Here is a 26,116-nt window from a genome sequence, read left to right as displayed (position 1 = left end):
AATGACATTTCTCACCCACTTTCACTGCATCATAGCTAGGTCCTTCCCCAAGTACTGCTGCGTCCAGTGAGCGTTGCATGCAAGCATGCGACACTGTGACAGCCAACAGGAGGGGAAGGAGGGAGAGGTGGGATCAAGCACAGGTCCTCGGACAGGTCTCCAAGTTTGCTACTTTCCTACTACTTCTTTGAAACAAGTTTGGCCCAAAAAATTGTGGTGGGTTTTTTGTTTGTTCTTTGGTTTTGTGGTTTTAAACTCCATGAAAATGTAAAAATCTCAGAAAATCTGCTTGGCAGAGCTGCACAGTGGCAGGATGCTCCACAGGGATGTTTCACATCTCATTTAGGGCACTCGACAGAGCTCAGCAGAAGATCGGGTTATGTCTCGGCTGAGCTGCTTTGCCCGACCGTACAAGTAGCTCTGGCATTAATTACAGGAAGGCTTCTTGGTAGGGGTGCAAATTCAATACATAGGATCTAGTGAGTGCAGTGCAAATAGCAACAGCACTCTGCAGCCATGCGTTCAGGTTAACGGCTATTGGGCCCAGGCCAAAAACATATCGCCTGGAGTTTTACAAGTGGGACATCTCCTCGATGAGCCCACATAGGTTAAATAAAAGCCTGGTGGCAAGAAGCCAGGCAGAGCTGGAGATGCTTTGAGGAAGCTCCAGAAATCCCTGTGTGGCTCCTGGAAGGGCTGTGCTAGGTGATGCCCAGGATGGAGTCCAGCTGCCCTCTGCCATGTCCTGGGGTGGGTGTCTCCAGACGCTCATCTATGTGTCCTTGGGGACAGCTGACCTGTGGTGGCACTGCTTGGCAGCTCCTGTGGCTCTGGGTCTGTGCCCAAGCTATAAGGAGGAGCTTTAAGGACCCCTGGTCTGTAAGCAGGGTAGGTTTCCCCACCAGGTAGGGGCTGGTTGGGATGGGAGCAGCAGGAGGAAGGCGATGGCCATGGAGGAGTAGCAGACAGTTTCCCCAGGCTTTTTGGGGACTCCTGCAGTCCCCCATGCTCAGTGCTCCCTGGGAATGCCCTGCTATTTTGTACGTTTTCTCAGCAAAACGGACCAGCCCTGGTCCTTTGACCACATGTTAACCCACCTTCCCAGAATGTAGGCCAAGCCTGACCCTGGCCAACCTGGCTGTTTCCAGAGCTCTTGATGGGCTTGGGAACCATCTAGTTCGGTTGGTGAAACAATGCCATGAGGGCTCTGAGCTAGTGCCAGGTAGTTCAATGCAAATAGCAAAGTCAGCAGAGAGGAGATAACCCAGTGCCCAGCATTGGGATTCAGGGAATTTGCCTGACAGCGATGAGCTTCCAAGAATTTGAAAAATCAATGTTTGGTGTTTTGTTTTGTTTGGGGGGCTTTTTTTGATGTCTTGCTCTTTCCCCAACTGCAAAGCCAATTTCTACTTTCTGGAGGGAGCGCTTGATGCCCTGCTCTGCGGGAACAGCAGCGATGCTGGGTGAGTGCAGCTCACGCTGGTGGCTGACGTCCCCTCTGGCTCCCCAGGAGGGGACGAGGCAGCCAGCGGAGCCTGTGGGACCACTGATGCTTGGGATGGGACAGGATCGGGACTGGGAACATGGCTTTGCAGGTGAATGGTCCAGGAATCCCAACTGTATCAGCTTGGAGGGGGTATCAGTCCGGGCATCCTGACTATATCAGCTTTGGGGAAGGCGGTATCAATCCGGGCATCCCGACTATATCAGCTTGGATGGGGGTGGTTCTGCTGAAGCATCTCAGCACCTCCAGGGATGGAGCGTTTCGCTGCGGGTGCAGGAGGGGCAGCACCAGGGTCTCACAACAGCTGCCCCTGTGGCTCCTTTGGTAGGAAGTGCCCTGAAGGGTACCAGTGCATGAAGGCGGGCAGGAACCCGAACTATGGCTACACCAGCTACGATACCTTCAGCTGGGCTTTCCTGGCCCTCTTCCGCCTCATGACGCAGGACTACTGGGAGAACCTCTTCCAGCTGGTAGGCACCAAATTTTTATCCTCGTGCAAATGCTTCTCTCGTTTCAATGCTGCCCCAGGTCTAGGACAGGTAGAAAGTCACTTGGCTGGAACCCTGTGGGACCTTGTCTTGTGGTTTATGGATCTAACTGGGATCGGCAGAGATGGGGCATTGTCCCATCCAGTTCCCCAACCTGAGCAGTGCAGTGTATTTTCCAGGGCAAAGCCCAGGTGTGCTTCAGTGGTGCTGTCAGCTGTATTGTGGAAATTGGGGATTTATAAGAGTATCTAGTACTTCTCTGGCTTGAGCTAAGGGATAAGGGGGAAAAGCTAGGTCACTTGTCTCCTGCATTGAGTCACCCTCTACGGAGAAGTTGCAGACACCATAAAAATCCCAGCTGACCCTGGGTCCAGAGACTGTTTAGATAAAAGCAAGCCTACATCTAAAGGCTACACGTGTCCTCTGGAAATGATTATGCCCAGATTTGGAGTTAGAAAAGGGCCACTCTTGGCCCAAGGGTGAAACCCGAGAAGTTGGGAGCTGAGAGATGTTAGCCCCTGTCACAGCAAAGCGAGTCTCTGATGAAATATCGGTCCCATCTCCATACATGCTTGCAGCCCTTGGGCTACCAGACAGCACAGATCAGCATGGCTGGGTTTGCCGAGACTTCTGGCTGTTTCACACAAGTCCTAACCCAGTGCCGTGGACTGCAGGAAGGTCAACTGGGCAATGACCAGCCCTTGGGGAAGATGGGAGCAAAATACTGTCCTCCTCCCACAAATGGGAGGGTGCCCTGGTGCAAGACCTTTCATTGGAAGCATCACCAAACCGATACTGTGCTGAGGTGGTGTGACAGCCTGTGCCTCCTCTTTCCACAGACACTGCGTGCAGCAGGGAAAACATATATGATCTTCTTCGTGGTGGTTATATTTCTTGGTTCCTTCTACCTCATCAACCTCATCCTCGCGGTGGTGGCCATGGCTTACGCAGAACAAAACGACGCCACTCTGCTGGAGGAGCAGCAGAAGGAGGAGGAATTTCAACAGCTCATGGAGCAGCTGAAGAAGCATCAAGAGGAGCAAGAGAAGATGGTTGGTGGAAAATGTGGGGGCCAAAATGAGGAACCTTAGGAATAGGGGGGGAAAAGGAGAGGCACCGACAAGTGTAGTGGTGCCTCTATGTATAATCCAAGAATAAGCCCTATTTGATCCATAGTAAGCAAAGATAATAGTTGAGTAACTATTTTGGAGGTCACAGCTGAATCAAAAAGTTGAGATACTATCCTGGGTGGGATAAAAAGAAGGCTGAAAAGATTTAATTTCCACATCCAAAATCCAGCACAGGGAGCACTGGGAGGCAGCAGAGAGGTGCAGCACAGAGGTGCGGTATTGCTTGAAAGGAGGAGGTGAGAAACAAGGCATAAAAGGCACCAGAACTAACAATATATCTTCCTGCAGCACCTCAAGAGCAGGAAACCTGGCAGAGAGCCTGCACGGGCACATTATGACCAGGGTACAAAAGAAGCACTCAAGGAAGATAGGGCAGTTGCAGCAAAACTAAATGCATTAGCAAACCATTTCCTTTCGGCCAAGACTGGAAAAGAGAAGAGAGGGCTCGAGAGACCCTGCGGCTTGCCTGGGGAAGTCCTGGTGTCCTTGCAGGAGCCAAGGCACAGCTCTCAGGGTCTGGTCTCTCTGCTGTCCCCCAGCACACGAGCAGATATGCATGCCTGATGCTGCAGAGCGTTTGCAGTCAAACGAGCTGGTGTCAAAATGGGTGGTCTCTGAAGCTGCCTGATTTCCACCCATTTCATAGAATCATAGAATACCCTCAGCAAGTTTGCAGATGACACCAAGCTGAGTGGTGCAGTTGACACACCTGAGGGATGGGATGCCATCCAGAGGGACTTGGACAAGCTCGAGAAGTGGGCCCATGTGAACCTCATGAGGTTCAACAAGGCCAAGTGCAAGGTCCTGCACCTGGGTCTGGGCAACCCCCAGTATCAATACAGGCTGGGGGATGAAGGGATTGAGAGCAGCCTTGTAGAGGAGGACTTAGGGGTACTGGTGGATGAAAAGCTGGACATGAGCCAACAATGTGCACTCGTAGCCCAGAAAGCCAACCATATCCTGGGCTGTATCAAAAGCAGTGTGGCCAGCAGGTCGAGGGAGGTGATTCTCCCCCTCTACTCTGGTCTTGTGAGACCCCACCTGCAGTACCGCGTCCAGCTCTGGGGTCCTCAGCACAGAATAGACATGGACCTGTTGGAGTGAGTCCAGAGGAGGGCCACAAAAACGATCAGAGGGCTGGAGCACCTCTCCTGTGAAGACAGGCTGGGAGAGTTGGGGTTGTTCAGCCTGGAGAAGAGAAGGCTCTGGGGAGACCTTATAGCAGCCTTCCAGTACCTAAAGGGGGCTTATAAGAAAGATGGGGACAAACTTTTTAGCAGGGTCTGTTGCAATAGGACAAGGGGTAATGGTTTTAAACTAAAAGAGGGTGGATTTAGACTAGATACAAGGAAGAAATTTTTTACAGTGAGGGTGGTGAAACATGGACACAGGTTGCCCAGAGAGGTGGTAGATGCCCCACCTGGAAACATTCCAGGTCAGCTTAGATGGGGCTCTGAGCAACCTGATTTAGTTGAAGATGTCCCTGCTCATTGCAGAGGGGTTGGATTAAATGACCTTTAAAGATCCCTTCCAACCCAAACTATTCTATGATTCTCTGAATATCAGGTTGGAAGTGACCTCAAGTATCATCTGGTCCAAACTTTCTTGGCAAAAGCATGGTCTAGACAAGAGACATTTGCTCCATTGTGGTCCTGGGGTGTTACCTTAGCCCCTTTCCCATCCTTGGGAGTCTCTTTTCAGCACAATATGCCTATAAAAACATGGGCAAAAGCTTCTGTGATGTCTGATACTGCAGCCCAGCTATTTTCCATCTCTAATCATCACTTTGGTCTATGTCAGCAATGTCCACAAGGGACATCCCTGCAAATCTGACTGTTAGTCTGGGCAAAAGACCAGCTTCCTTGCATGTAGAGAGAAACACAAAACAATGTTTTCCTCTCTCTAGAGCTTCTATCTCTCGCTGCTTATCTATGCTGGGCCACAACATCCTCCGAGGAAGTGGCTTGCTCTTATCTGGCTGCTGCTGTTTGCAGGATGGGTCTAAGCAAGCCCTGCCCAAGGGATGGGGACTCCAGGGCTGGGCATAAAGCTGGTGCTGTGGCCAGTTCCCTGAACAAATTAACCAGTGAGTTGCCCAAAGGCTTTATTAAGGGATGATACTCCTTTATTGTCACCTACAGAAATGGAGAAGATGGAGGGAACAAGACTGAGGGCAAAGCTCCTACAAGAAATGGGCACTCGGATCCATTTAATATCCAGAGTCCGAGCATGGAAACTGTGTTGCACCTCAGCGATATGCAGTGGGAACAGAGAGGTTCCCACTCCGCTGTGGCATCCTTAATGCTACCAGAGGGTGTAGTAAACTTCAAATATTAATACCAGTGTCGGAAAGAAAAAAAAAAAAGAAATGATTGAATGTGCAAATGAAAACCTAATAAAACAACATTTGGGGAAAAAAAATTTAAATTTTGACGCAAACAGTCACAAATTCAGTGCAAGTCCAAAAATCTTGGCCATCGCATTTCAGTAAGAGCCTTGAAGATTTTCCTTCTTTCCCATTTGGGATGAAAGCATGTTTCAAAGATTGAAATTTCCTGCAAGACAAAAATTAGAAGGTTTGCATAGTTTTTTCCTTATGAATTATTCACCCTAACCAAATTTGAACAGATCTGCTGTTACAGAGAACTTATTACGGTGGGGTGTGCAAGTGAAAAGGAAAGGCTTGCAACTTCTGTTTAGCTACTGAAAATTGTTATCTCTCATTGTTGCTCATGAAGATCTGAGTTTGCTGCCCAGGTCCTGCAGCAGCAGACTTTGGAGTCACAAAGTCCTGCCCAGGATGGTCCTGGGGCTCAGTTCCCCCCCCCCCACCACCTTAGCCTGGTGCCCTGCAGCAGTTGCGGGAAGCTCCCGATGGCTGCGGACATGCGGGTGATGGGGACGTGGGTTGCTGCAGTTGCAGGACCAGCGATCCAGCAGCGGTTCCCTGCCCAGCAGCACGGCCGAGAAGGAGCGCGACTCGGACCTGAACAGCGACCAGGACAAGGCAAAGGACTGCAACGGGCAAGTGGTCCCCAAGATCAAGCTGGAGCGGTCTGCTACGGTGATTGATGTACGTGCTCGGCTCTGTATCTGCCATCCCTTGAGGGTGCCCACCCCAATAAACCCCAGTGGAGAGACAGGCTCGTGCCCAGCTTGTTGTAGGTCAGCTCCTACAAGCCTTTCTGCAGTCCACCCGTGTTGCACCCCAAGGTCTCTCCAGACCATGCCCTTTTTTCTGCCTGCTCTATCTTTAAGTGCATTAAATAGCCTGCAGTGCTCTACATTCATCCCCTGTGGCCTCATCTTCTTCTAGTGCAACCCAAGCAATGAGCCGGAGAAATCAGACCACAACCACCTCACTGTGGGCAACCAAGATGGGCCGGGCCTCGAGAAGAGGGTGGGGAGCGCCATCAGTGTCATCTCCAACACTATGGAAGGTACGTCCTTCCCCAGCCTGGGTGAGGGCTGTGTGTGGCAGCTGGTTTAGCCCAACTGTTGTGCATCGGTGCGCTTGGGGTGCTCGGCACACACCAGTGATAGTGGCTCTCCCACATCTCCAGCCCCATGCGAGGGATGACTCTGGACCTGGGGTCTCCGTATGGGGACAGTGCACTGCAGTGATGCTCAAGCAAGGCTTTTCATCCTAACTTGCTAGGATGATGCCTGGAGGCAATAATACAATATCTCATGCAAATGAATTGGATTGCAATTTGTTACAGCAGTCTCCAGAGTCAACTGAGAGCTGTTGAGTGGCTTCCTAAGAGCTGCTGTCTCAACTTCAGTAAAAAGTACCATAGACTCAGCAGTAACAGGTTTCTCAGCCCTGTCCTCACCAAGAATGGGCACAAAACCCTCTGGCCACCCCAAAGCAGCTCCCTTGGATGTCCCTGCAATCTCAGCGTGGCAGAGACACCTCAAATCCTGCCCAGGTGTTGAGAGCAGGATTGGACCCACAGTTCCCTCACTGACCTGCCTTTCCATTCCTCTCTGGTTTGGAGGCTAAGGTCTGCAACATCACTGTGCCTGGGCATGGGAAGGCTCCTCCTTTTAGCCCTCATATTAAACTCATAGATGGTCTAGGGCTGGTTCAGGACCTCAGGAGAGGTCTCTTCTAGTGGGTTAGCACTTGCCCCACCCAGGGGAGGACAGGATAAGCCTACACTGATGTCATTTTTCTTTCCTGCCCTCAGAACTGGAGGAAGCTCATCAGAAGTGCCCATCCTGGTGGTACAAATTTGCCCACATGTTTCTGGTCTGGAACTGCTGTCCTCTGTGGATGAAGCTCAAGGAGTTTGTCAAGCTAGTGGTGATGGACCCCTTCGTGGACCTGGGCATCACCATCTGCATTGTGCTCAACACACTCTTCATGGCCATGGAGCATTACCCCATGACGGAGGAGTTTGAGAACGTGTTGTCCGTGGGGAACCTGGTAGGCAGCTACAGGCATCCCATCCTTCCCCGTTTAGAGCCACAGCAGCCACACTATCCACCACCCTGCTGCGATTGTGTCACCTGAGCAGCATGCATGCACGCATGCATGGCTGGAAACACATCCCAGCTGCTGCAAAAGTGCTGCAGGGGTCTAATCACAGCATCCCCGTGGGGGGTTGGACTCCAGGATGGCTCAGATCAAGGGAAGCGATACAGGGGTGGGATCCAGCATCCCCTACTCCCCTTCCGCTGCAGCTTCTGTCTTGCTTGGTGCATCTCAGTGATGCCAATGTGGCCATGGCCTTGCAGAGCTGTCCTGAGCCATCTTCTGTATTGCAACCCAGGGTCAGGTACAAGCTGCTGCCAGCCCTGGCTGACACCACAGTGTCCTCGCGATGCTGCGTGGCCACGTGGCAAAGCAGGGGCCATTTCAGATTCTGGGAGCAAACAGGTCCCCACTGAGCAAGAAGCAACAATGTTAGAAGCATTAGGAAAAAAATAATAATCCGGAGTTTTCCCAGTGAAATCACTGCAAATCTGGGCTGTCCTGATTTCATAGGCATATTTAGCAACCAGCTGTGGCTGCTCCTGCGTGGAGCTCAGGGTAAATGGCTTTCAGCTGGATGCAATCTGCTGGTAGGACAAGGCTGAGGGCCCCCTGGTAGCTCTGGGAAATGCAGCTGATGGATGGGAGAGCTCTCTTGCCACCTTGCCCTGCTCCAGCACCTGCCAGGCCCTCTCTGTGCACGGGCACTGGAGTGACACATGCCGGTGCCCAAACCCTGGGTGGGCAGGATGACGCTCAGCACATAGCTGCTTTGTCTCTGGTTTCATTCAGGAAATACAAGGGGATTAATCGGCTGTTGCTCAAAGCACAGTCACACTGCAAAGACGGTTCCAGCTTTTCCTTCCTGTCAGCAGCAGTTTCTGGCTGCATGTACACCCCAGTGCCGGTGGGGATGGGGATGATTTGCTGGGGAAGGGCCAGGGAGGGATGGGAGCAGAAGAAGCAGCTCCCACTGAGCCACAGTCTTCCCCCACATTGCCTGCCTGTGCCCAAGGTGAAAGTAGCAGCGCCTGCTGCTCATCTTGCTGCAGGCAGACAGATAACCAGGGTGTAAGTGAAGAGAGCAGGGATCAGCTGGCAGGAGCAGAAAATGGGGAATTTATGGGCTGGCATGCAAAGGGGCATGTCAGGGAGCATCCCCTGGGATGCCAGCACAGAATCCTTTCTGCAAAGCAGAGGCAAGGACCTCCCATCCACACCTAGGGCAAAATTTGTCACCAGGCCCACACTGCACATGCTGTGTCATGAAATTGCATCAAGGATACTAATTGTCACATTGCTAATTCCGCTCTGGAGTAACGTGATAATGCACATTGCTGTTATAGTCCCAGGAAAAGAGTAATGTGTAAACGCCAGATCAGCTTTCGCAGGGCTCGGGGAGGGGCAGGGGCGTCCCAGTAGCAGCCCAGTTCCCAGTGCTGGGAATCTCTGTGATTCAGCAGTTGTTCAAAGGGGGTCCCTTTGCCAATGCAACTTTTATTTTTAATTTCCACCATCCCACACACACCTTTGTGTCTCTCCAGAAGCAATCAGTCACCGGTACTCCCAGCCTGGCTTCACAAGCCACACTGGGCAGCAGCTGGGGAACTTGTTCCCAACTGGACTGGACCTAACAGGATGAAATGCTTTGGGAATGCACCAAAAAAGAGAGGTGCTACCCACACCACACCAAGGCTCAGGACTGGCTTACAAGCAAAGTGACAGGGTGCTGTCTCCCACAGGTCTTTACGGGGATCTTTACAGCGGAGATGGTCCTGAAGCTCATCGCTCTGGATCCCTACGAGTATTTCCAGCAGGGCTGGAACATCTTCGACAGCATCATCGTCACCCTGAGCCTGGTGGAGCTGGGCCTGGCCAACGTGCAAGGGCTCTCTGTGCTCCGCTCCTTCCGCTTGGTACGTGCCGTGGGTCAAGGTGTACCTGGGGGTTTTGGATGCAATTGCCACCAGGGTGGAGAATGCTGGTTCAACCTCCTTTATGGCAGTCACCAACTTGTCCCCTGTTAAAGATAACACTGACAGTCAAGCTAAATATTTAGGAAAGTTGGAGTGTGCTCTTCGCAAAGCAGTTGGGTGTTTAATCCCTCCTGCCTTAATAAAACTGCCACATGAAGGTCTAATCCCAGCTTCGCATCCTTGCTGACACCTTGGGGCAATGAAAACCCCAGGCAAATCAACACCTTCTCTCCTTGCTCCTCGTAGCTGAGGGTTTTCAAGCTCGCCAAGTCTTGGCCCACCCTCAACATGCTCATCAAGATCATCGGCAACTCAGTGGGCGCCCTGGGGAACCTCACGCTGGTGCTGGCCATCATCGTCTTCATCTTTGCCGTGGTGGGGATGCAGCTCTTTGGGAAGAGCTACATAGAGTGTGTGTGCAAGATCTCCCTCGACTGCACGCTCCCCCGCTGGCACATGAATGACTTCTTCCACTCTTTCCTCATCGTCTTCCGCATCCTCTGCGGGGAGTGGATTGAGACCATGTGGGACTGCATGGAGGTGGCTGGCCAGACCATGTGCCTCATCGTCTTCATGATGGTCATGGTCATTGGGAACCTCGTGGTGAGTATTGGAGCTGGGGTGGACCCTCAATGAAAGGTGGGGGGCAAGGACAGAGGGTGTCGTGGGGTGGGGAACACCTCTGCCCCTCGCTCTCTAGTCAATGCTGTTCAGCTCAGCTCATCTACAGGGCTATGCCTGTAGGCATGGCCTTGTTGGAGCTGTACAGGAGCACGGGCAAAGGGCTCGACATCCCTCCTGTAGACCCGGTGGGGATATGCTGTGTGCTCAGCTCTGCGTAAAGCAGGGTAAGAAGCAATTTCTGAGGGACTTTCAGCTGAAACTAGATCAAGAACAGAAGGGGAAACTGAGGCATGGAAAACTTAACAACGGGCTTTAAGCAGATGCAGGGGCAACTCTGGGTCAAAAAAGAGCTCATCTTCAAGCTGCCCTTTCTTCTCCACGTGGCTTTTCAGGCTTTCCTCCCCTGCTTCCCACTCTCCTGTGATGAGGGATGGAGGCAGTGTTATATCCAGCTCACCCCAGGGCTGGCCCTTTGCTCCTGGCTGCTTTTGGGAGCAGACCACCCCACCAGAAGACTTTTGCAGATCCCCAGCATCCCCAGTCCTCATGCACAACCGCTCTGCAGCACGGGGGCTCCTTCCACTGGGTCCTGGTGAACCCCCAGTCACCATCACCCTCCCTCTCTGCCCGTTGCCCTCCTCGCTAACCCAAGCTGCTTGCTGCCTGCGCTGCAGGTTTGCAAGTTCCAGGCGAGCGTGAAATCCTTTCTAAACTTGGTAACCCTCTCGCTGGTGGCTTTGAAGCTTGTTTTCCAGGCTGTGTGGGCCCTGTTCTCCCTTCTTAAGGAGCAAGGCAGGGGAGGGAAGCACGGCAGCTTGCCGAATCGCTCCTATTACTTGCTGGGGTTGTGTAAGCCCTTTGGAATCTGCTTTGAAAAACTATCTGCCCAGGGAGCTGCTGACGCCTCCCTCCCCACGACGGGTGGCTGCTCCAGCCCTGGGCTGGCACAGCCCTCCCGAGGGGTGAAAACAGCCCTGGGGAGAAACCCAGACCACCCCACAGCTCGGGTCAGGGGTAGGGCAGCTTGGAGTGACCCACTTCGAGGGCAGAAAGTTGGGATTTGGGTGCTGCTTGGCTTCCCTGGCTTGTGCCAGGTATTTGGGGTTTTGAACTGGCCCCCATAGCAGCATGGAGAGTCATGCTGGCTGCAGACCTCACCCTGGGGTGTCCTGGGGTCTGGGCTGGCTGGTGCTGGGCGTGCATCGTCTCGTGGTGGGGAGCAGCCCGATGTCCCCCCCGGGCTGCCCATCACCCAGCAGTCAGCAACAGTTTGTAACGCTACCTTTCAAGAGGGAACCTGTTCATTTGAATTGCAATGCTGAATCAGGCTGAAAATCACCCGTGAGCAGCAGGAGCATCTCCAGAACAGTCTGCAGAGAGTGCAGGAGCTTAGAGATTGGGAATTGCAGCTGGGGCTCCCTGGAGAACCTCCCCAAAAGGAGCTCTGGAAACCTTTCCTCTTCTGGAGCCAGTTTTGGGAGTAGGACAGCCCATCCACCCCTCCAGGAGGCTTTCCTGGAGAAGACATGGGGGCAGCACAATTTTCAGCTGGTGGGGTCAGGGCAAGCTTTGCAGCTCCTGCTGTGCTCTGTGCTGCTGCTGCTGCATAGGGTTCATTTAAAGCTAAGTAGAGAAACACAGCACACGACCACCTACAGAGCCATCTCTGCCCTCTTCATCCTCTCTGCCAAGCTCTCCTGGCCATGTCTCCGGTATTTCCGAGTCCTGGAGCCTGTCCCGCACAGCCTCCTGAGCATCCCGGCTGCAGGGAGGTGTGTGTTTCTCCCCACTTCCCCTGCAGAGGAATAAGACGACAGGCAGTCGTCCTTTACTGTTAATGACACTTTGAGCATTTCCTTTGGGGTTATTAAGGGAAAAGGGAGGAAGTCAGTCCGGTGACAAGGTAACGGACTCCTATCCAAAAAAGCCGGAGCCAACAGCAACTATTAGCTGTAACTGGTATTTAACGTAAGTATTAAACTGATGGGATAGTAGGGATTTATTTAAAGATGCGATTGAAGTCATATGGTATGAGCCATGTGAAAACAGCAGTGACCTTGAATAGCAGCTAATTCCCTTCTCAGATACGCTGCTGGCACAAAAAGGCACAAACATCAACAGCTGCGGGCTTGGCCCATTGGCCGCTTTGTACAGCAAGAGCATGTCTGGGTGCTGCTGATGCTCCCGTAGCCCGGGGAGAGCCCGTCCTGCTCCTCTTCTCATGAGCTGCTCTGGGTTTCTGGCATGCAGCCAGTCCACCCGTGCCAGGCGAGGCTGCAGCGGGGTCCAGTCACGTTTTGGGCATGGTGAAGTAGGAGAGATCTGGGGGAAGCAGGAGAGCGCCTGGGGTTGGAGCTATATAGAGCATTGCCTTTGCATCTCATGAGCTGACTTGTGTTGAGATGAAATGCCGCTTTCCATGGAGCAGAGCAGTCTCTGGTAGAAAGGGATGAGATTACAGCTGTAGCTCAGGCTCCTACATGGCTCCAGGGTGTTGAAGACCCTCAGGAGCTCACTGGGCATCTGAGGAAGGAAGAGTTGCAGGTGGGAGGACAATAAACAGGTTTATCCCCGGGAAGAGAAGGGACAGAGCTGAGTTTCAACCCTGTGGGTGGTGCGGAGAAGCACCACAGGCTTGGGGAGTCCCATGTGGGGACCAGCCAGGCCAAGAGCTCCAAGAGAGCAAAGGGAGGGACGTGCTGATGGACCCACAGGGGAGGTGGTTTGAGAGGGCTGAAGTGATGACTGGCATCACTTGTAAATGGATCAGCAGGACCCAAGCAGCTGGGGGTGATACTGAGGGTATGGGAACCCAGGGAGGAGTGAGGAGGGGCTGGACCACGTCCATGTCCTCCGGGAGATGGGGTTGGCATCTCTGCAGTCCCTAGAGCTGTGCAAAAGGAGGAGGGAGTCCCATGACATGCTCAACGTAAGGATCTTCTTAACGGTGATGACTGGTCCTTGCCGCTCCAGCCTGCGGGGACAACGTTGGTGCCAGACGTCAGTGCTGGTATTTGTTTTTGTCCCCTCCAGGTGCTGAATCTGTTCTTAGCTTTGCTGCTGAGCTCCTTCAGTGCCGATAGCCTGGCGGCATCTGACGATGATGGCGAGATGAACAATTTGCAGATCGCTATTGGCAGGATCACCAGGGGGATCGACTTTGTAAAGAGCTCTGTCCTCATGCTGCTCCGCAGGCTGTGGAAGGGGAAGAAGGTGGCCCCGGAGGAAGAGCAAGAGCCCAATAAGACGGACAACTCTGTGCTAAACCATGTGGACACTGGCCAGGAGCCCAAGTCGGAGTACCTGGATGGAGTCACAGGCAAAGAGCATTTTTTAATGGATGAACTGGACCACATGAATTTTATTAACAACCCCAACCTGACGGTGCAAGTCCCCATCGCCTCGGAGGAGTCTGACCTCTACGAGGAGACAAGCACCCAGTCCGACACTGAAGATGCTAAGGTAAGAAAGGCTGGTGGAAGGGTTTCAACACAAAACCTGTGATTGGCCCATTCTTGCTGTGCTGCCCAAAGAATGATGCTGGTTTTGTTATTTTTAGCTTTTCCACAGTGTGTGGCATGGGCCAAACTTGGGGGTGTTTCAACCTGGCATTTCCCAATGTAAGCTGGAGGTGGGGGGGGTCCAAGCAGGGGTTTGGCCTGTTTTGGGTCAGGCTATGGGGTTATTGCTAATGCCAGGGGAACCCACTGCACTACAGGGTTGGTGCAAGGGGCAAAGCGCTCAGTTTGGTGTTAAAGATGTTCAAGAGGAATTTGATGCCAGGAAATCTGCTGATGGCACTAACATTGGATCCACTGCTAATGCCTCAGAAAGCATCATCAGGGAGGGTATGAAACCAGATGGAGGAGCTTAGCACAAGTGAACATGAAGCGATGCATTTCGGATCCAAAGCTGATGAGACAGCTGATGTCGGCATTGCTGTGTCAAGGCACGGAGAGGACTGTCCAGGCTCATGGGACACCAATTGCCTCAGTGCTCTGGGAGGATGACAGGGAGATGCGAGACAAGAAACTTGGGAAGACCTGAGTGGACACAAAAAGGAGGGTGATAGTCTTCTGGGAAATTACTGCTCACAACATGGTCGCACCGAGGTCCTGAGGAAATACAGGGCAGTGGGGATGCTGCAGTGGAAAGGAGCAACTGCATCAATCTGGAAAGGGGTTTTGTATGAATAATAGAACAGTTCTGACCAGGGGTTTATCATCACTATCGATGGCAAATGTGTCTGCTCAGGAGTTGAGGAGCCTTTGGGAGCTCTGTCCCAGCTAGAGTCCTGCTCAGGGCGGTGTGCTGGCGCAGAAGGCAGTGGTGCAGTTTGGCTGCAACCACAACTGCTGCTGAACGCCTGGCTGGAATTGCACAGGCATCCCAATGCAGGGCTGGAGAATGAACCAGGACTCCCAAAAGCCCAGAGCCATCTTCCTCCCTCCCTGTCTGCAGGCTCCTTACAGCTTTGCGCAGTGACAGGGACCTGGCTTCACTGGGGGAACAGTGCAAGAAGAAGGGATAGTCATGATTTTTTTTTTTTTTTTTTTTAGCTGGGAAAACAGGGTGTTTTCAGCAGTTGGGGCTGCAGCAGGAAGATGGCAGGAAAGATGGTGGCTGGCTATGACCCACTGCAAATGTGCTGCTTGCAGTGCTCAGAAGGGAGAAACTTGCCTGGAGCACCTTGGGTCAAGGGAATGGGCAAGGGGAGTTGCTGTTGTTTTTCCCCTTAGTTTTGCCAGCAGGAGGGCTGAGAGTTGGCATTTTTCCCCAAATTTTTCCTCCTACGAGTCCAGTAGCAGTAATCCCCAGTACACCCAGGCCATGCATACTGGGCGTACAGTCACACTGCACAGCAGCGATGCTAATGCCAACCTGGCCGCAGCGGAGGGACCCATCCAGCCTAGCCTGTGGGATCCCCAAGGACCTCAGTTCCTCACCACCATGATGCCCTTCCCAGTGGCTGGGGGAAAAATCTCGGTGTCCAGCTATCGGACATGTCCCAGTGTGGCTCCGGCATTTTGGGGCTGTGTTCAGCTGACATCTAGTGGCACCTGCTCCAACACCCTGCATGGACCTCGTATTTTGAGAGCCATCCCTGGCTGCTCAGCATGTGCGGGGGGCAAACAGCATCTCTCAACCACTAAATACCAGTTCACCCCATCATCGCTGCTGGTTTTGGTGGCTAGATTCAAGTGAATGTTGACCAAGGTCCAAACCAGGGAGGTGCATTAACAACCTGGCCCCCTGCCCAAATAGGCAGGGTGGGCAGTGGGCTGGCGGTCATCATGTGAATTGACTGCCTAGTAATTAGAAATCAAGTGCTAATTGGTGGGAGCCCTGAGCTGGTCCTTGGGGAAGATTGCTGCTAGCTCAGTGTGTTCACATGCCCTTGATTAGCTCCAGATGGAGCCAAAGCCCAGCACACTGCCTCGCACCAGGGACACGGGCCACCAGTGAGGACTGCAAACTGGGGGGGTTTCTCCAGATGGGCTGCTCAGAAAATACTGGTAAATGCTCTCCCCCTTCCAGAGCAGCTCTTTTCCGAGGCAAAGATATTTTTTAGGGTGAAATGATAGTGGCAGCGTGATGGCAGCAGCGGAGCTGCTTTCCTTGAGCACTTTTGCATTTTATGGTTGATTTATCTTTTGCACCGCAAAGCAGCAAGGAGGTGACGGGAACAGCAGTGTTGACGTGCTATGGCTGTGCAAAGAGTCAGTGCTGTGGCTCAGGGCTTTTCCTGGGGGCTTTTTGCCTCAGACCACCATGCTGCCAGGCAGGCTGATGTCTCCCGAGATGCTCTGGGCTGTGTACATCACAGGAGTATCGTCAAGTGCTGTGAATTATGGGGGTCACAGGGTGAGTCTGGGTGCGCAGCACCTAAATGCCGGTGCTTGGTGCTGGCAAGGATGGGGAAAGCCCTGGATTTGGGTGGAACACCCAGCCAGGCTGGAGGTGCTGTACCGGGTGTGTGATGGAAATTGCCCTGCAAACCTACTGGTCACAGGCGTGTGGAGGGCTCAGGAGCCCCCAGGGAAGGGGTTTGGGGGACCGTGCATTGGGACCAACACAGTTATCTCTGTCCCCCCCTCAAGAGGACCTGCCCTGGGCACCGTTCCCCTGATCTCCAGTGGCACTGGGCTGGTTCGTCCCCACCTCGTGCCTTTGGAAGACTTGTCCCAGAGGCAGATGGTGTCCGTGTGTCCTTCCCCGGGGTCATAGCTTGCCTGGCTCCATGCCCAGGCCTCCTAATCCCCCTGCCCCTCCTGTCCCCCCCCAGCCCCAGTGGAGGGTAGCCCCACTGCTCCTGCAGAGCCACCAGCTCGTGCCACCGCTACTGCTGTGTCCTGCTCCTCAAGGCAATGCCCTGCGTGTCCCCAGCACGCAGCAGCCAGGCTGCAAAGGTCCCCCAAAGCAATGTCTTTTCCTAGAGATATGGCTGTGGCCCCTGAGGCTGCAGGCAATGACAGTGCCTCAAATTACCCCAGGGGGTCTCCCCTGACTTCTTGGAGTAGCTGCTTTATTCACTACTGAAAGCACTAGCAACCTTGGGGGAGGATTATCTCCGTCTCATGCAAGCCAACACTATCCTCCATTGGAGATGCCCTCCAAGATCTTCTGGTTCCCAGCTGGTCCCAGGTAGGACAGGCAGGTCTGGCGATCTGCTCTTTCCTCAAGTGCTGCAGAAGGTCTTCTCGGAAAGCCAAAAAAAAAAGGAGGAAAAAAATCCCAGGGGCTTGCCAAGGTTTTCTCTCATTATCAGCCCCTCTGGGCCTTGCTGAGTGGTGTCTGGGAAGCCAGCCAAGCTGAGCTGTGGAGTGGGATGGAGCTGGTGAGAGATATTTGGGATGTAGGTTTTGAACTTGGGTGAACCTCAGCCTAAAAGCCCTTCAGCACAAGCCGAGCCAGCAGGATTTGAGAGAAGAGCCAGGGTGGCCGCCCAGGTTTCTGCAGGTCTCATTGTACCAAAGGGTGTTTGGCAGAGCATTTCTTAGACAGGGGCATGCAGAGGAGGAGGAGGTGAGAAAATCAGCCTAAGGTGATGGTACAAGTGGACGGGAGATGGACTTGCTGTGCAGGGAGGAAGGCTGGGGTCAGGGGACCTTTTGCTCCTCTGAACCTGGATAAAAAGCAAAGCTTGTGCAAGCTCAGGTACCAACAATCCTCCAAGGTCTGCAGCCTTGGAAAATTCAACAGCTTCACTCTGAGCTGTGTTTTCATAGGAAAGGGACTCAGAGCAGCCTTCAAGCAAGGGGGTCCCACTAACCGGCTCCTCCAGTACTGCCTGGTCTCTGTGCGGGCAGAAGGCACTGGAAGATGGCCAGAGGCAGCCACAGCCCAGGAGCATCCCTTCTGCAGGGCAGCTCAGCCTGAATCCTCCTCTCCCTTTGCAGAATCCCCTCTCCAGTGACAACGCGTCGTCCCTGTGCAGCACCGTGGATTACAAGCCCCCGCCGCCTGTGGAGGAGGAGGTGGCAGAAGAGGCTGAGGACAGCAAAGAGCCCGAGGAGTGCTTCACCGAAGGTGACTAAGTAGGGCAGGGGACTCTGTGGAGAGGGGGAGTTGGGTATGGAGGGGCCATTGCCAACCGATTGTGGCACAACGACCCGCAGGCTCACTTAGCTCAGCCCAAACTCCAAATCCTCCTGTACTACCAGGGAGATGGTCCCCATGGGGCTCCCCTCTTGCATGCACACCTTCAAACCCAGCAGGATCCCGCTCCAACCTCCACCTAGGAGGGTTTGAAAAGACAATAAAAGCACAAATAGTGTCATGTCGGTGGAAAAGCCCTGGCCAGGAGGTAACTCACAGCTCTCTGCCCCATGCTCAGCCTGTGTGAAGAGGTTTCCCTGCCTCTATGTGGACATCACCAGCGACAGAGGGAAGGTATGGTGGAACATCCGGAAAACCTGCTTCCGCATCGTGGAGCACGACTGGTTCGAGACCTTCATTGTCTTCATGATCCTCCTCAGCAGTGGGGCGCTGGTAGGTCCCACATTTCCCCTTTCCCATTTGCTCTACAGTAGCTCCCCAGCTTGGTGGGAGCCCAGGAAGGCAGGCAGGGCTCAGGCAGCAGCACCGGAGGCTCTGGGCATTGCCTGGTTGTCTCCTGTGCAAAATAACACAGCTTTGGGCAGACGTTTGATTTAAAACCCCATTTGGCTCAGGTCTGCCCAATGTACAGCCTTGCAAGGGGATCTAAACATCCTTGCCTTGCCCTCCAAGAGCCCTGCATCGGTACAGTCAACCCTATACAACCCTCCCCAGCACCCATCATGGGCTGTGGTGCATGGGCTCCAGGGGATGCAACCGCCTACAGCCTCCTCTCCTGCTCTTAATATCAACCATGAACTGTCTGAACCATCTATTTAGCTTTATGTGGGTGGTTCCTCATTTCACTGCCTCCATAACTGGTTGTCGGGAGGTGCTTTGCGAATAACTCATGGTTATTATTTTGCTATTCAGCACTTCCAGCTGCCGACTGGTGCACCCTCCCAGAACCCAGGCGTCCATTTAAATCAACCCCACTAAAAAGCTGTGTGTCAGCCTGTTGGTCCTCTCTGAGTGTTTGGGCTGGGTATAACTCAGCTGCACCTGTAAATATGCAGAGCTACTGGGGAGACCAACTTCTCTGCAAGTTTGGAGGCAAAGAGAGAGGGGACCAGAATAGAGGGACTGAACTGGTTTTCAGACGTACTTTAAAACATGTCCGCATCACGCTCTGAAGTGCAGTTTGGGGATGTCTGAGGTTGTAGCTAGTGCCGGAATCGAAAGCTCTGCTAAAACAGCTGTACAACACCTGGCCACCATGCCCGTACCTCTGATTGCTTATGTTTCACATGCCATACGGACATAGCAGTAACCCAAACTCCTAATAGCATTTTCAAAACTACCAAGGCATCCAAAGATGCAGGTTGGTGTCCTGGCTTTCGACTTGTGCTCAGACTCATGGGAATTTGATGCAGCTGGACATTTGCTTTGGTGAAGCTTTGCTTCGGGACAAACACCGCTCTACATAGCCAACAAGAACTTGCAAACAAGAGTTAGACCCCATGTTGATCAGGTGCATCAGTAAGTGCCACGTGTAGCTAGGCTATCAAATTTTCAAGCTGCCCCAAGCCCTAGAAAAGCAGGGGCAATGCAGGCATGGATGTGGCTGCACTGAGCCGTGCAGCAGGTCTAATGGAAGAATGACTGTCACATAGCTCCACGCCTCTTCCAGGCTTTTGAGGACATCTACATTGAACAAAGAAGGGTGATACGCACCATCCTGGAGTATGCCGACAAGGTCTTCTCCTACATCTTTGTCATTGAGATGTTGCTTAAGTGGGTGGCCTATGGCTTCAAGGTGTACTTCACCAATGCATGGTGCTGGCTGGATTTCCTCATCGTTGATGTAAGTGTTGTCTGTTGAGCACCTCAAGAGCCATAGTTAACCAAGGGATTTGGGAGCAGTAAGGGATTGTAGCAAGCTGTTGGAAGAGAACCCATATTGTATTTTAAAGGACAATGGGGTGGCTGTGGAACAAGGGCTTAGACCATTGCTTAAAATACTGGTCCTCCACAGGAAGGGACACTTCTTTCCCTGGCTGCAGAAACCGTTTCAAACCCTTTCTGTTTTACGCTCAAGCCAAGAACGAGCCCATGCTGTTCTGCCAGGTCCCCAGTAGAGATGTGAAGGGACATAGGGTCTCCCAAATGCTCCGTGACAGAGCAGGCTGTTCCTCATATGCAGTATTTCTGCATCCCCCATCACCTCCACCCTCATACTCAAGAGGCAGGGATATCCTCCACGTGGCTGGTCACCAGGGATCCAAGGACTCGATGCCAGTCCCTGTGTCCCAAGACAAGACGATGACCACCAGCCTGAGGGAGTGGTGGGGAGAGAGGGAAGGGCAGGAGCTGCAGGGATGTGGTTCAGTTGTGTTTCCATCTGAGATGCTGCTAATCCCTTGGGCTGCTCCTTCCAGGTTTCCATTATCAGCCTGACAGCAAACTGGCTGGGATACTCCGAGCTGGGAGCCATCAAGTCCCTGCGGACACTGAGGGCTCTGAGACCACTGCGTGCCCTGTCCAGATTTGAAGGCATGAGGGTAGGTGTCTTCCCCATGTGCTGCTGGCCCTGACACGGACACACAACATGGCACCATTCAACGGTCACCTACATCAGGGACCCATCCCAGGTGGTTTTTAGGGGCTTCCAGATCAGTGGGATCGATGCTAAGTTCCCTGTGGCCCAGTTTAAGCCCACTTGGTGCTGCTGGGGAAGGTAAGGCTGGGGCACAGGGACATGCAGCTCCACAACATTCCTAGCCTGGTAAGGGGACAAGGCTCCTGCTAGGACCCAGGTCCTCCAAGGTCTTTTCTGCCCTTGCAGGTTGTGGTGAATGCCTTGCTGGGTGCCATCCCCTCCATCATGAATGTCCTGCTGGTCTGCCTCATCTTCTGGCTGATATTCAGCATTATGGGGGTGAACCTCTTTGCGGGGAAGTACTACCGATGCATCAACACCACCTCAGGGGAGGTCTTTGACACCAGTGTGGTGAACAATAAGAGTGACTGCATGGCCCTCCTCCACACCAACGAGGTCAGATGGGTCAACGTCAAGGTCAACTTCGACAACGTGGGCTTGGGATACCTCTCTTTGCTGCAGGTGGTACGTAATGAAAGCAGCTGCCATCCCTCCAAGACATGCATTACTGTAGCAGGGCAGCGTGATTAGCATCAGGGCTGAAGCAAGATGTTACCGTGATGCCCAGATGGGGCCTCTTAGTTGCTTCTTAGCTCCAAAACTGATATTTAACAAAAAAAAACCCCTGCAGAGCCAAGGAGGAAAGGGACAGGGTAGAAGATGGGAGGGGAAGGTAGGTGTGACCAGGGAACCGCTGCAGATGAGTGTAGGTAGCACCAAGCCTGGAGCTGCGAGAAGTCCTCTGCAGAGCGCAGGGTGCAGAAGCAAGGAGGGGGGGGCCTCTCCCCCCCGCCCCCCATTTGAAAAGTTCGGTCTGCTGTAGTCATAGGCTGCAAGAGTTTTGCATGGGGAAGATGATGACTGGAAAAAGAGTGCATGTGTCCGCTGCAGGGCAGTGGGCGAACATAGACGTGCTTCCACTGAACCCACCGCAGCTGAGCCAGGCAAGCAGAAGGGGAACTGCTCACCACAGTTTTCATAAATATATAGGTGTGGGCTTTGTTATTGTGTGGGCTGGGGTTACTCCCATCAGATCCAGGGGAACTGGTGGTTACAGAATCAGAGCATAACCCAAATTGATTAAGCAGCTTTAAATTCAACTTCCTCTTCAGATTTGTTGTTCCATCAGATTCAGGAAACAAGATGTTCAGGCTTTTTGTTTAACAAATCAGCAGTAAAAGCTTGTAAAAGATGCAGTGTACCCCCCTACCCCACCAGGATCGGGATCCAGCAGGTAGCAGAGGCAGCGATACAGAAGTCAGGGCTACGGAGGTGGCACAGGTTGGGAGCAGGAGGGAGGCAACCGGCCCCAGCACAGCTCTGCCATTGGGAAAATGCACTTTGTTTGGGGGGGGAAAGAGTCAATTGCTTCTTTTCCCAGCCTGGTTTGCGGTGGTGTTTTGGGAAGTCCCTGGTAACCTCAGCCACAGAACGGAGCTTTTGTGTGCACAGGTGTGTGCACGTGCAAATTTCAGTATTTCTGTATTAGGGCATTTTTCTTGTGGATTCAACTCATGGTCCTTCTCCTGCCATTCCCACAGAGAAGCTATAACTCCAGGGTGAGCAGGCATGCTCAGAGCTAAGTTCCCAAACTAAACCCCAAACACTCATCCTTTGACGTGCCCCCCCACCCCCAGTCCCAAATACCTCCCAGCAAATCTGTTCGTCTCCGCAGGCGACCTTCAAAGGCTGGATGGACATCATGTATGCTGCCGTGGACTCACGCGAGGTAAGGGGACAAGCCGGGATGTCTCACAACCGTCACCAAGCATCGCTTATCCCACCAGGCCAGTTCCCCCTGGCAGGCTGGGAGCAGAGTCCTGGGGCCGAGGAGGAGCTCAGCACGGGCTGGGGCTTGACCCCTCAGCCACAGCATCTCCTCTGGCTCTGCCCATTGGTGCTGGGGGGGCTGCCTGCATCCCACCCATGGCTTTGGATAGGTCATGGGCCAAAGAGTGGAGAAATGCCCGAAACATCCCCCCTGCTGAGGTGCACAGTGTCAGTTGTGTCCCTTCTGGTGCCTTCTGCCAGCCATGTCATTGTCACCTGCATCCCAGCTGCACCCTGGCCCCCACACCAGGCTCCCACCCCACCCGAGCTACAGCTGGGGCTGAGCCCACTCCTCTCAGCTTCAGGTTCGTGGTCCAAAATCCCTGCTCTGCCTCCGCAGCTCCAAGCCAGCAGGCTCCTCCTTCACCCTGCTGTGAGACGATGCCCTCCATGTGCTCCTCCAGCTGGGAGAGCTTATCCCATCCTGGATAAAGCGCCTGGCTTGCCTTGAGCAATAAATGGGTTATTAAAACAGAGCAGCCAGCATTTAACCTTTGGGTTAAATGGGTTATTAAAAAAAAAAAAAAAAAAAAGTTTTGAAGGGTTTCACGCAGAGGCTGTTTCGACTGGGATCCATCCCAAAAAGTGTCCCCACACCAGCGCATGTGTGCACATGCTGCCATGAGCCAATGCAGCAGAAGAGACTTCCTACCTTTCTCTAAGTGAGCAAACTTGCCCGTGCCCCACTGTGGGGGTCAGGCCCGCACACCCACGGGCCTGAACATATTGTTTTCGTTGCCTTTTTTTAGCATGAGAGACAGCTGCTCTGCTCACCCCAGCTGCAGCTGCCGGCGCTCAGTGGAGGAGCTGCTTCCAGCTCCCTCTAAAAATGGCTTGGGTTCCTGCCTCCCCGAACACCTGGGGCAAAGCTGTTTTGGGAGAAAATCCGCTCTTGTCTGCCAAGAGCTTTCTTCGAAATAGGGGAAGCTGCTTGTGACACCTTGGGATGTCTCCAGTCAAATATAGAGCAGAATTAAGTGATGCCCCTTGATAAGGAGTGTTTTCCAAGGCTGCCAGGCTGTGCCACTCCTGTGTGCTGGCGTGGCATGAATTAAACCACTTTTCCTTTCCCCTCTTGGCTATATTTCAGCCCTTGGAAAGCTGATTATTGGGAAGAAACTCAAGTTTGCTCATTGATATCATGGCACCTGGGCATCCTTTCCTATTCCCCAGCCCATGCTGTGGGATCAGGAGTCATCACATTCGTGTCCCCCAGCTGGTTTCACGTGGATGTCCCTTCCTATGGCTGCTCCCACAGGGACCACTCAGCCCATGCAGAATTTGCCAAAGGTTTTGGAGTAGCCACCCCACAGCTCTGTCTGGATAGAGTGACCCATTGTCTGGGGGCTTGGGGACATGCTTTCTGGAGAGGGTTAATCTCACATTTCCCATCTCTCCTGGTCAGATTGAAGAGCAGCCAGTGTATGAGATCAACCTCTACATGTACATCTACTTCGTCATCTTCATCATCTTCGGCGCCTTCTTCACCCTGAACCTCTTCATTGGCGTCATCATTGACAACTTCAACCAGCAGAAGAAAAAGATAAGTATTTTATGGGTCCTGCAGCCACTGTTGCCTCCCGGGGCACTGGTCCAGGATGGAGGGGACCAGCATGGTCATAGGGTGAGAGGACCAGGGCCACCATGCCCAGCGCGCAGCTGGACCCCAGGGTCCCTCTGCAACCTGAATTGCTGGTATCCGTTAGTGGCTTCCCACAAAGTGAACAAGGAGAGCTGGACAAACAGCACCTGGGGATTTGTGTCCTGGCCATAGCATTTATAGAGGAATTAATTTATGGATGCAGAGGGAGGAGGCGAGGGGGGGCTATGTTTTCTCTTGCCTGTGCCACGGCAGGCACGGCTGCAAGCCTGTGCTATCACTTTTGTTTCCTTTTCCCACCCCGTGACACTTTCTCATAATTTTTCCAGGCATCAACTTCTGCTTTCAAGCGAGCAGCACGGGGCTAATACCCCTGGGCTGCCAGAGGGAGAAGCGGGCGAAGGGTGGGTAACACAGAGCACGTTGTTTGTGCAGAGCAAGCTCTGAAGCACACCGAGATGCTGCCTCGATCCCAGCAGGATCTGGCCAGCAAGGAGGGGGTGAGCCCTGGCAGGGCATGGGGTGCCCCGCTCACTACAGCAGGCTAGGAGGCAGCACCTCACCTCCACAGGACAAAACTGCAGCGCTGGTATGAGCACCCATGGGTGCTGTGAACGAAGGGAAGCAGCATAGAAAAGGGCAAGTAGGGAGGAAGCAGATTTCACTGAGTCAGTGCAGCGAGCAATGCCTGGTAGGAGCTTGGCTGGAGATCCTTGGTGGGAAGGAGCGTGGTCAGAGATGCTTGGTAGGAAGAGGAGAGTTCCCAAGACTAACAGCAGTGATTCCCTTTATACTTTGGAGGCCAAGACATCTTCATGACAGAAGAGCAGAAGAAATACTATAATGCCATGAAGAAGCTTGGCTCCAAGAAACCCCAGAAGCCCATCCCCAGGCCATCGGTATGTTGGGTTAATCACCCTGGAGTGCAGCAGGGCGGGAGCACTTCAAGCCACCAGCTGTCCCAAAGTGAATAAGAAGGGTCTAGGGAAGACCATTTGCCAGGGCAAGGAGCCAAATCCTGGCTCCCCATTGTTGCTCTTCAGACAGGACCTTGCTAAGAGCTGGGGCTTCAGAAGAAGTTCACATCAGGCAACATCATTTGGGTCTGCTCTTCAGCCCTGGGTCTGCTGGCAAGGGCAAAGGGAGGATCCCTCTTGCAGGTATTAGGGTTTTCTCCTAGCTCAGCTCCCAGCTCCTCTCTCGAAGGGAGTTAGACTCAGGGAAAGCTCAGCTTTCAACACTTCTAGAAGGGACACTGGTCCAGCCAATACATACACCGTTGTGACTTGGGTTTGGTTTTGATAGCCCCACTCAAGTGAGGCCTTTTCCATGTGTTTATTTTTGCCCTGATGCATTAGCTGTGGATATAATTAGAAAGCAACTGTCCCCTGTGCCCACACCTCCTGGATGTGGTGTTACCAGATAGGCTTCATCCTGCAAGGTGCTGGGTACCCTCCTCCCATAGCTTTTGGGGCTGTGAGACCTGTGTACTGGCCACAACCCTGAGGTTTCCCACACTCTTTTAAATACAGTTCCTTCTTCTCTTTCTGTTGTGTCTTTTGTTTTGTGTGTGTCTGTCCCCTTTTCCCACCTCATCTCTGGTTCTCCATCATCACCCATGTGGCCCTCACGGCAGAACAAATTTCAAGGGATGGTGTTTGACTTTGTTACCAAGCAAGTGTTTGACATAACTATCATGATCCTGATTTGTCTAAACATGGTCACCATGATGGTGGAAACAGATGATCAAAGCGAACTCAAAACATCTGTCCTCTACAAGATAAACCTAGTCTTCATCGTCATCTTCACTGGAGAGTGTGTGCTCAAAATGTTTGCTTTGCGTTACTACTACTTCACTATCGGCTGGAACATCTTTGATTTTGTGGTGGTCATCCTCTCCATCTTAGGTAAGTCCTGCTGGTTCCACCAGTTCCTCGGGGTCTCACCAGATAATGAAGAGTGGAAATGGTCTAGCTGACCCACAGCCACCAAGCTGTCACTGGCCACCCCCTTACACCCACCCCTTGAGCAGGGCCAAGCCAACAGGACCCTGAGACAAGACGGATGTGAGGCTACCCCATGCCACCAAGCTAGATGAGGGGCTGGGGATGTGTCTCACTCCTCCTTGGTGCTGGGTTCCCCTTGTCTCCATGTTGCCTGGCTGCACTGCTGAAACAGAGCAGCCAGCATTTAACCTTTGGGTCCATGCTCAGAGTTTATTTTTTAATATGTTCCCTTTGCCACCGGAGGAGCAGAGAGCTGTGTACCATCGGGGGTGGCCTCATC

At 53.0% G+C, this 26,116-nt stretch overlaps 1 protein-coding gene across 1 annotated transcript in view; it reads left to right on the top strand.

The window, feature by feature from the left end:
* The window catches only part of SCN4A (sodium voltage-gated channel alpha subunit 4), a 44,867-nt gene that overhangs the window by 15,643 nt on the left and 3,108 nt on the right, over window positions 1-26,116 (top strand). Inside the window, exons 8-25 of the mRNA XM_052785051.1 lie at window positions 1,400-1,463; window positions 1,833-1,974; window positions 2,832-3,044; window positions 6,040-6,195; window positions 6,439-6,562; window positions 7,316-7,554; window positions 9,345-9,518; window positions 9,825-10,181; window positions 13,236-13,664; window positions 17,603-17,732; window positions 18,040-18,194; window positions 19,432-19,605; window positions 20,180-20,302; window positions 20,587-20,865; window positions 22,076-22,129; window positions 23,636-23,773; window positions 24,625-24,729; window positions 25,467-25,737. Of these exons, the coding sequence (XP_052641011.1) occupies window positions 1,400-1,463; window positions 1,833-1,974; window positions 2,832-3,044; window positions 6,040-6,195; window positions 6,439-6,562; window positions 7,316-7,554; window positions 9,345-9,518; window positions 9,825-10,181; window positions 13,236-13,664; window positions 17,603-17,732; window positions 18,040-18,194; window positions 19,432-19,605; window positions 20,180-20,302; window positions 20,587-20,865; window positions 22,076-22,129; window positions 23,636-23,773; window positions 24,625-24,729; window positions 25,467-25,737 (3,327 nt within the window). The remainder of the gene's footprint in view (window positions 1-1,399; window positions 1,464-1,832; window positions 1,975-2,831; window positions 3,045-6,039; window positions 6,196-6,438; window positions 6,563-7,315; window positions 7,555-9,344; window positions 9,519-9,824; window positions 10,182-13,235; window positions 13,665-17,602; window positions 17,733-18,039; window positions 18,195-19,431; window positions 19,606-20,179; window positions 20,303-20,586; window positions 20,866-22,075; window positions 22,130-23,635; window positions 23,774-24,624; window positions 24,730-25,466; window positions 25,738-26,116) is intronic.

This window comes from Harpia harpyja, chromosome 4 (assembly GCF_026419915.1).
Source record: "Harpia harpyja isolate bHarHar1 chromosome 4, bHarHar1 primary haplotype, whole genome shotgun sequence".
Lineage (NCBI taxonomy): Eukaryota > Metazoa > Chordata > Aves > Accipitriformes > Accipitridae > Harpia > Harpia harpyja.
The sequence above is the reverse complement of the archived record's forward strand: the minus strand, read 5'-3'. Positions and strand labels throughout refer to the sequence as shown.